Source organism: Lagopus leucura, unplaced genomic scaffold (assembly GCF_019238085.1).
Source record: "Lagopus leucura isolate 7727_CA_CO unplaced genomic scaffold, USGS_WTPT01 Super-Scaffold_100004, whole genome shotgun sequence".
NCBI lineage: Eukaryota > Metazoa > Chordata > Aves > Galliformes > Phasianidae > Lagopus > Lagopus leucura.
This window is the reverse complement of record NW_024962264.1, coordinates 65,025,309-65,033,790: the sequence shown is the minus strand read 5'-3', so window position 1 is coordinate 65,033,790 and position 8,482 is coordinate 65,025,309. Positions and strand designations below refer to the sequence as shown.

At 47.8% G+C, this 8,482-nt stretch overlaps 1 protein-coding gene across 5 annotated transcripts in view; it reads right to left on the bottom strand.

Annotated features, from left to right (window-relative positions):
* Positions 1–698: 698 nt before the first annotated feature.
* THNSL2 (threonine synthase like 2) overlaps positions 699–8,482 on the bottom strand; it is an 8,454-nt gene continuing 670 nt past the window's right edge. Inside the window, exons 2-9 of one of the 5 annotated variants that reach the window (XM_042871625.1) lie at positions 7,891–8,015; positions 7,022–7,216; positions 6,602–6,754; positions 5,895–6,125; positions 4,896–5,044; positions 2,429–2,554; positions 1,286–1,449; positions 699–1,180 (exon numbers count right to left, since the gene is read on the bottom strand). In XM_042871625.1, the coding sequence (XP_042727559.1) occupies positions 925–1,180; positions 1,286–1,449; positions 2,429–2,554; positions 4,896–5,044; positions 5,895–6,125; positions 6,602–6,754; positions 7,022–7,216; positions 7,891–8,015 (1,399 nt within the window). In that variant the 3' untranslated portion in view covers positions 699–924. Of the gene's footprint in view, positions 1,181–1,285; positions 1,450–2,428; positions 2,555–4,895; positions 5,045–5,894; positions 6,126–6,601; positions 6,755–7,021; positions 7,217–7,890; positions 8,430–8,482 lie in introns of those variants that run through there. The other 4 variants (XM_042871624.1, XM_042871620.1, XM_042871621.1 and 1 more) reach the window with 4 other exon arrangements.

Genomic DNA, 8,482 nt, shown 5'->3' with positions numbered 1-8,482 from the left:
GGTCCCAAAAGTGCCCAGTCCCTATCTTGGTACCCAAAGATGGGATGTCACAAGTCCTTGCAATGGCAATTCTGCTTCCCAGAATGCTTTCGCCCAGCCCTGCAGCTCCATCCTTGCCTGTACATGCACCACAGGCATCTCAATCCCCATCTGTGCACCCCCCAGAACTGAGCAGGCACCTCTTGGAGTGATCCCGTTCTCAGGGAGGTCTGGGAATCCCTTCTCCTCACACTGCCCCCATTCTGAGGCTGCTCTAAGATATATCTTCAACTGCTAACTGCCATCCATGCTGACAAAATAAACCAAAACACAGGAATCAATGCAACGGAATCATGGAATGGTTTGGCTTGGGAGGGACCTTAAAGCCCATACAGTCCCAACCCCTGCCACAGGCTGGCTGCCACCCACCAGCTCAGGCTGCCCACGGCCCCATTCAACCTGGCCTTGAGCACCTCCACGAATGGGGCACCCACAAACCCTCAGGGCAGTGTTCCCATGCCTCAGCAACCTCTGAGCAAAGAATTTCCTCTTAATACCTAGCCACAATGGCTTGACAGTGACACCCAGCATTACTCCTTCCGGTAGGTCTGGTACAAGATGCTCAGGGACAGAATCACTGAATGAAGGTAGGCGATGACTGCGGATAATTTTAAGGGAGCTTTTTGTGACGGCTAACAATGATGAGACAAAGATGTTCCTTCAGCATTTCAATCAGCATTCATAACTTTATAGGAAAAAAAGAGAATACGATTGCAGAGTTCTTTTGTGAAAAAATTATTAAAGAGTCTAATAATTCAGAGTTAAAATATGTTCCAGCTAATAATTAATTGCACAGGAAGCGTAGGTTTCTATCTCAGTGTAACAGAGAGCTCTCGGGTAAAGGAAAATGAGCCCTGGGGTATCATCCAGCCACATCTCTAATGCTCAGGCCTGTCCATTGACACCCTGTTGTCCCGGGGAGGTCAGAGCAGCACCACGTTTCCCCCACCACTGCTCCACAGCTGTGATGCGGTCCTGGATCACTCGTGCCCAATCCTCGCCTCGCTGCAGGACAGTGGACCGGGTCTCCATCGCTGTTAGGGCAGTGATTTCAGGAGGGATTTCGGGAACCAGGCCAGCTCGCAGCACAGCATCCTGAAATTTGGCAGCAGAGGCTGGAGCTAAGCAACAGCGGGGTGTGCTGAAAAGAAAAGCAAGAAATCTTTTGATGTCAGCCCCGAGCGGTAGGCAGAGAAGCAAGCTGGAAAGTGATGCTCTGGTCCTTTAACACAGCTGACCAGCACACCTGTCTCCATATCCGCTGGCACAGCTGTCCAGATGTGAGTAGTGGTAGTGAGCAGCCACGGCCGAGTGTGGGCACAGCAGGTAGTGGTTCTCCTCCCAGCAGCGCTGCATGGCTTGCACGATGTCCTCATCAGATGCTGAGCACGAGCGCAGGGTCTCCGAGACCTGCAGCAAGAGAAACAGAGGTTTGCATTGAGCATCATCACCTCACGTGTTCCTTTCAATGGAGTTGATGCCATGGGCACCCAGCAAAACAGAAACAGGAAGGCTGGAAGTAGCAACTGGATGGCGGTTTCCCCCACATAATCAAGACAAGGGATGTCTGCTGCAGCTGGAGGAAGGTGCTGCTGGAAATGTATCCTTCCCCCAGTTTTGTAATAATGCATTTTCACATTATCTTGTCTATATATTGCATCTGTATTTTAGTAATGTGAGGATTTCTTCTTATATTTCTGACACACAAGCAGGCCTAGGTGCTGCAGAAATGATGTTTGTTTGGGACAGCACACGTTGGTTGATGAGGTAGATCTCTGCATCTCACCCAAAGAGCTTCACAGTTCAAACCTCCACTTTTCTCTTGTATTTCACTCTGCTTTGTACTCCTGGTCCCATTCACCATATCAAGGCTGAATGGCAGTAGTGGACCCCACACCCATTCCCAACACCACACTCAGTTCATGCCAGGATCCACTGCTCAGTCCACCCCGGCCTGACTCACTGCACAGCTAATGCAGGCACTCAGTGGCCAAGAAGGGGTGATTTCATATCCTACCTAAAAAAACTATAAGTGCTTTTATCTAAAGGTTTGGTTTTTGTTTTTTTTTTTTTATTATTACATAAAGCTCCTCTTAGATTTTAGTTTGGAAAGTCTCCAAAATGTGATTTTTTTAATTGTGAAAATGAGTAATAGAATCACAGAATGGCCTGGGTTGAAAAGGACCACAATGCTCACCCAGTTCCAACCCCCTGCTATGTGCAGGGTCACCAACCAGCAGACCAGGCTGCCCAGAGCCACATCCAGCCTGGCCTTGAATGCCTCCAGGGATGGGGCATCCACAGCCTCCTTGGGCAACCTGTTCCAGTCAAAACCAACTGGAAACAGTAAATCTCCTTCCACACAGAGGAATGGGCATGAAGGACTGACCTTTCTGTGCAAACTCTCTGGCAGCTTCAGGCTTTTGGACACAGTGAATTGTTCCATCAGTGTTTTTGTCAGGTGGCTGTCAGAACCTGAGAGCAGCCAGAGGATCCTCTCCACATTGTACGGCTCCTGGGATGACAAGGGAACATGTGAGCAGCAGAAATGGGAGCATCTGTCCCAGGGTGAGAGCAGCTGTATGGATTGTCTGATGTCTAATTTGGGGTGAGGCCCTGTTGCACCTTCTTCTTGCTGGTAGGTTTTGTGCCTTCTCCCTGCACACCTACATCCCCAAGCTCTCTTTGGGAACTCAATGTCCTTCAGACTCCTGACCCATCTGAGCAGTCTGGCAGTGACCATCAGATTAAAACAACTTAATGAGGGGACAACTGATAAATTGACAGCGAGACCACATCTGTATAATCACCTTGAGGAAACCAGGCTAATAACACGCTATGTATTTAAGAACCAGAAATATACAGCGGTTTTACTGAGTGCTGCAGATGCTGCTATGAATCACACAGCTCCCATGTTACTTAATGAGACACTCAGCTCCCTGCAGGGCTGACCAATAATCTTTGTAAACATGTAAGGAACATATAGGGCCTGACTGGACTGTATGGCTATGTAGCAATCGGCGTTACAACACCGCAGCAAAACTCAGTGCAATACCAGACAAAAGGGTCCCAAATGGGTCTCACTGCTTGCTCTCTCATTCCCATGTGCTCAAAAGCACTGAGCAATGTCCAGCCAGGTGGTTTGACCAAGGTACATTGTAGAAACAGACAGGACAAGGAACACCTGATACAAAGTCCTCACCACATCTCTGAGATTCCTGCTCTGCTGCAGGGAAGTGCTGGCTTTGAATGAGTTCTATATACCTGACAGTTCCTATGACCTCTTGTTCCTCCCCTCCTGTCCTCCCCTGGCAAGTCATCGGGACTTGCTCAGCCTTTGATGTCCTTATCTGGGTGGCTTACAGCTCCATTCCTGTTCTACATCTTCCCACCATCATCTTCCACCGCCTTCAGCCTGTAATTTCATTGTAGTATGGGTGTTGCCTGCCCTTTGCTTTAGGCTGTCCCCTGGTTTAGGCTGTCCTGACCCAGGTGTCCTGAGAAACTACTTGTTAGCACGCTTGGACTTTGATGACCTGCTACCAGAGGTGCCTCCAGCCCATCCTCCTGATGCCTCTTCTGCTTCCCTTTCTGCTTTTCCCACTCCCAGAAGTTTTCCTTCCACCTCCATCTGTTTCAGCTTATGCCTTCCTCTGCTATCCAGACCCAGTCAGTCTGGGCTGGGCCCCCAGTGGGAGCCTTGATCTTCACATTATTCATCTCTATGGTCTGTTTTTGTCCCGTGTGCTAGAGCTGTCCAGAAGGACACCTGGGCTCAGTCAGGAGGATGGGTCACACTGAAAACTGTTCCCAAGGGAAGTTTTGGCTTGTGGACACGAGCTAAGTCTTGCTGCCTGAATTCAGGCCCAGAAAATAAATCCCCTGGCTGGCTTCTGATGCTGAAAGTCACAGCGTGTGCTGTGATTCTTCTGGAAGTTCTCCTTAAAAGGGTCATCCACACTATAAGCTCTGTTTTACCTTCATCTTTCCAGTTAGTCACTAGCTGGAGACTGCAGAAAAGGCAACCAAAAGGGAGAGTGAGCCCCACATATTCATGTTACTGGAGGAACTTCAAACTGCAGGCCACAGCAGCCCAGTGATGGGAGCAAACAACTTATTCTCTGCAAAACACCGTATTCCTCCATGCTCCCAAGTTCTCCCACTGTGTTTGAACAGCTCTTGGAAAATTCTAGTAGCTTAAGGCCATGGTGATACAACACCAAGTATTTCAAACCTAGGTCACTTGTTTGGAAGCAGATCCAATCCCTGAGGATCACAGGGTAGGTATGAAAGAGTATTTGCTGTTATTATTTCCTGGTATTTGTCTCCAGGCACTTGCTTTCTGTCCCCCCATGACTTTTCATTTCTGATGCCTTTGCCTGCTGGGACTTGTTTTGCTCTGCACAAACTGCAGACGGTCATAGATGAGGCATTTCTTCAGGGCTACTCCAGCTTCTTCCCTTCTCTTGCTGTTGCTGCAGCCTTCCAGAAGCACCAACAGAAACCCTGGGACGTGACAGGATTTATACTTTTCTGAGTGTCACAGAGGTGTTGAGAAAACGGTCCTTTCCTTCCAAGCTTGCACATAGCAAATCTCCAGAAATTCACCATTTAGCAACAGAGATTACCAAGTCCAGCCTTGAAAAGTATGGGAGAAGGTGATGTTTGATCTGTCTCAGCTCAGCAGTCTGCAGCATAAATGCTCAGGATGACTCACACCTCCCAGTGCATCACTGAGAGGCACTGCCAGTGGCAAAATTACAGTCTTATAAACCAGGTATAGCAAAGTACAAGGAAAAAAAAACCTAAAAATACGTACGTTCATTATCTTCCATTTGTTCCAATTCATTATCTACCTGAATATCCATGGCTGATGCTAATGTAGCCTTCACACGACCTGAGAGTGAGAAATCTCCATCTTTAACAGTCCTGTGAATGATGTCATTGCTGTTAACTGCAGCAACCAGCTGAATTGGAAGACCCATCTTCTGGGCAATACAGCCAGCTAGAAACAAAAGTGAAAAAACACATGCATACTTGAGAAAGAAACATTAAAAACAGATTTAACAAAGAATTTGTTTTGTAAGCTGACTGAGCATCCAAGTTCAGAAGTGAGCACAAATGACAACCCCTAATAAACCTCCAGATATCTATCTTAAATGCCTTGGTAGAGCCCCATATTACAAAATCCTAGGACAAAATGCACCTCCTGGCAAACCAGCCCACTGAACATCTCCAGATCTGAAGATGGATAGGCAGGAGATTGAGAGGTCAGACAGGTGCCACTCCAGCAAAAGAGAAGAAGTTTGGAGGTTCTTGGAGATTATTAATAATGCCTCAGATGGGCAGCCTGGAAATACAGTGAAAGCAGCTGAGTGCATTAAATCCTTTTCATACTACTGCTGTGTGCCTAATTCAGGATGGAGGCAGTCAAGGATTCACATTGAAATGGCCAGATTAGGCAGTCAGGAGTGGCCCTCTTGACAGCACGCTATCTAAATCAGGTAAGACAAGGGAGAACTTCACACCTCTATTGAAGTCTTACTAGGGAAATCAGACCCACAGTATTCTCCCTCTTTTCTGGACCAAACATGTTCTGTCCTTCTCCAATGCGTCCACCCTCAAGATAGCTACAGTCATCATTAAAGGGTGGTTTCAGATTTTCTGCACCTTGCAAATCATCAGAGACGCTTCAATGAGTAATAACCAGACATGAGTAATAAAATACAAGTGGTTCTGAAGAAATCCTACCAGAGAGTGGGTGTTTTAATAAATAGCAATGCCCAGCATTTGCAAAACATTTTCAGGTCACAGAGCACTCTTTCTCTTCCCTAACCCATCTCTCCTCCCTTCACCTGTGACATTTCCCCCGCCTCCTGTTGGCACAACAATTTCCACCACTGGCAGTGTGGTGCTATCCAGGGTCGGGGTGCACTGAAAGTAAGCGTAGAAGTAGTGAGCAATCTGCACCATAATCCTCGACCAATTGACCGAATTCAAGCTCATCAGGTTGTTCCTTCTGGCAAAATCGACATCAGCAAACAGTTCCTTGATAGGCTCATCGATTTCATCGCTGTTCCCATGAACTGTCAGAAAGAAAAAGGAAAGAGTAGATGTGCCAAAATCAGTGCCAAATCAGTGCCATGGGGCACAAAGCATTTCTGCTCAGAAACAGGGCCAGACTGAAGTCCTGGGGTTTGCTGCAGCCAGGATTGTCCTGAGCTGGCTGTCTGTCTCAGGGGCTGTTTGAGTTGGGGTTACTTAAACCATAAAATTGGGGGAAAAAGAAGTGGGGTCACCCCTTCAGCCTTTAGTTCCAATAAATGGCGTTCAATTCAGTGCAGGTGAATGGAGACCAGAAGAGAAAGTCTTGAACCACTCAGTCATCAAAGTGGGAACACGGGCTAAGAGCCTCTCCTTAGCAAGACAGCAGGGCATAGTCACTGTGATGGAAATGACCCAGCTGGCTGCAGCAGCAAAACCAGCAGCCCCTGGAGACATTTAGGGTCACAATTTCAACACAGCAGGGCCACAACATAGACGATCCTACAATAATGCCAACCAACAAAGACGTGGACATTGTCTTCAATGACGGTGGTCATCTGAAGTTCCTGTATCTGGGTGCACAACCCTTTGGGTAGCAGAACAAAGATGTCCACATTCTTCTGCCCTCTCACACTCTCAATTGCTGAGCTCCCTGTGTCCCCTGAAGTCCCTGTTTCAAAGCAATGAAGAAACAAGAAATGCAAACGTTGACACACCAATCAAAATTGCATCACCAGACTTCAAGAAAAAGATGTGGAGGTGCTCCATGAGATACTTTTGGTTAGAGGAGCCTCCTTGGCATTGACAGGATCCCTCATCAGTCACCCATGAGGCAACACCACTACTCTGGGGTACCTATATGGTGGGCTGTAGGATGATGGCTCTCAAGGTAAAAACCTTCCCAGAAGCTTTCCCCCTTCCAAAGAGAAATACTCACCAACCAGAACATTGATGTGCTTCTGCTTTTTCTCCAAGAAATACTGTAAAAACTGCCCAGTGCAGGACAAGGACAGATCCTTGAACGTGTAAGTAACCCCATGCCAGAGCTCCAAAACATTCAGCCCATCCTTCAGCCTGGACAGATGAACAACATCCTTGTGTCTGAACTTGCTGAAAGCCCTGTCAATCAGATCTAGTGGAAAAACAATTAAAAGTGCTGTCAGAATAGGTACAGGACAACTTATCTGTGGTTGCCTGCATCTGTGCACTGTGTGCTCCTGGGAAGCAAAGGCAAAGACTCTCAGAGCTGGAGAGGTGACAGATAGAAGAAGTTGTTTTTAGCTATTAGGAGGAAGCCAGCCAAGCTCCATTGCCTTCAATAGCTCCGCAGTGAAGAACTCTAGAGGAAACCTGACACAATCAAAGCAAACTGTTAAATCACAAAATAAAGGAAACTTTTATCATTAGCACACTGTTGAGACAGAGGTTGTAGCTGCCCTCTGGTGGAAAGGATGGTTTAAAAACATTACAAATGGAATCACAGAGAGCATGGAGTAGCTGAAAGCCATTGGCAGAAAGGTAAGGTCTGGTGCTAGCACTGCACTCCCCCAGCAGTCAGCAGGGCCACAGCACTAGCAATTGCTATTGCAATCATCACAGTCCCCATGTGCATGCAGGGTACACATTTTCCAAAAGGTAACAAGCCCCAGTAAGGTGACAGAAGAGAAAGGGGCAGAGAAAAGGTCAGGCAATAGTGCAGCAGGCTCCATCTTCTGGGCACTGTGAAGATGCTTAAGCTAAGGCAGCACCCAAACACCCCGAAATCCTCACAGGCATCTCTGCAAGCAGCTCCCACTTGAGACTCACCGCTAAGTGTGCCACGTGGGATCAATTCAGGCTTGACAAAGAGGAAACATATCTCCTTCACCAACTCAGGGTAGGAGAGGTGGCTCCATTGTTGCAATGTGGGCCTGTCCAGCGAGGGGATGCAGCTGGGCATGAAGAGCCCACCATCAGGTGCATAGCCAGAGAAGAGGGCTCCCTCGAAGTCCACGGCCCCCGTGCCCCCCCGTGTGCTGATGTACTCCATTGGTGCTGGCTGGGCGCTGCGGTCACTGCCAAAGTCATGGGTAATCTGCTCTGCCAGGAGCATTCAAACTGACACTAAAATATTTCCTATGTAGACACATGGGGCTGGAGAATGGTGTTGTGTGGGTTTGCTTTGCCTGTGCCCTTCTAACGGTGTCCTGGGCGTTTCCTCTACTCAGTCACTGTGTGGGCACCTGGTGTTTCCTGAGGGCTGGGTGCAAAAGCTGGAGCTTTAAGATAAAATTACTTAACAATTTTTTTTTTTTAAAAAAGGAAATGGGAAAGGAGACAGTAAGGGGAGAGAAGGAAAAGGGGAAGGGAAGAGGGGGGACAAAGGGAGGGAAAAAAGGAGGAAAGGAGGGGGGGGGGG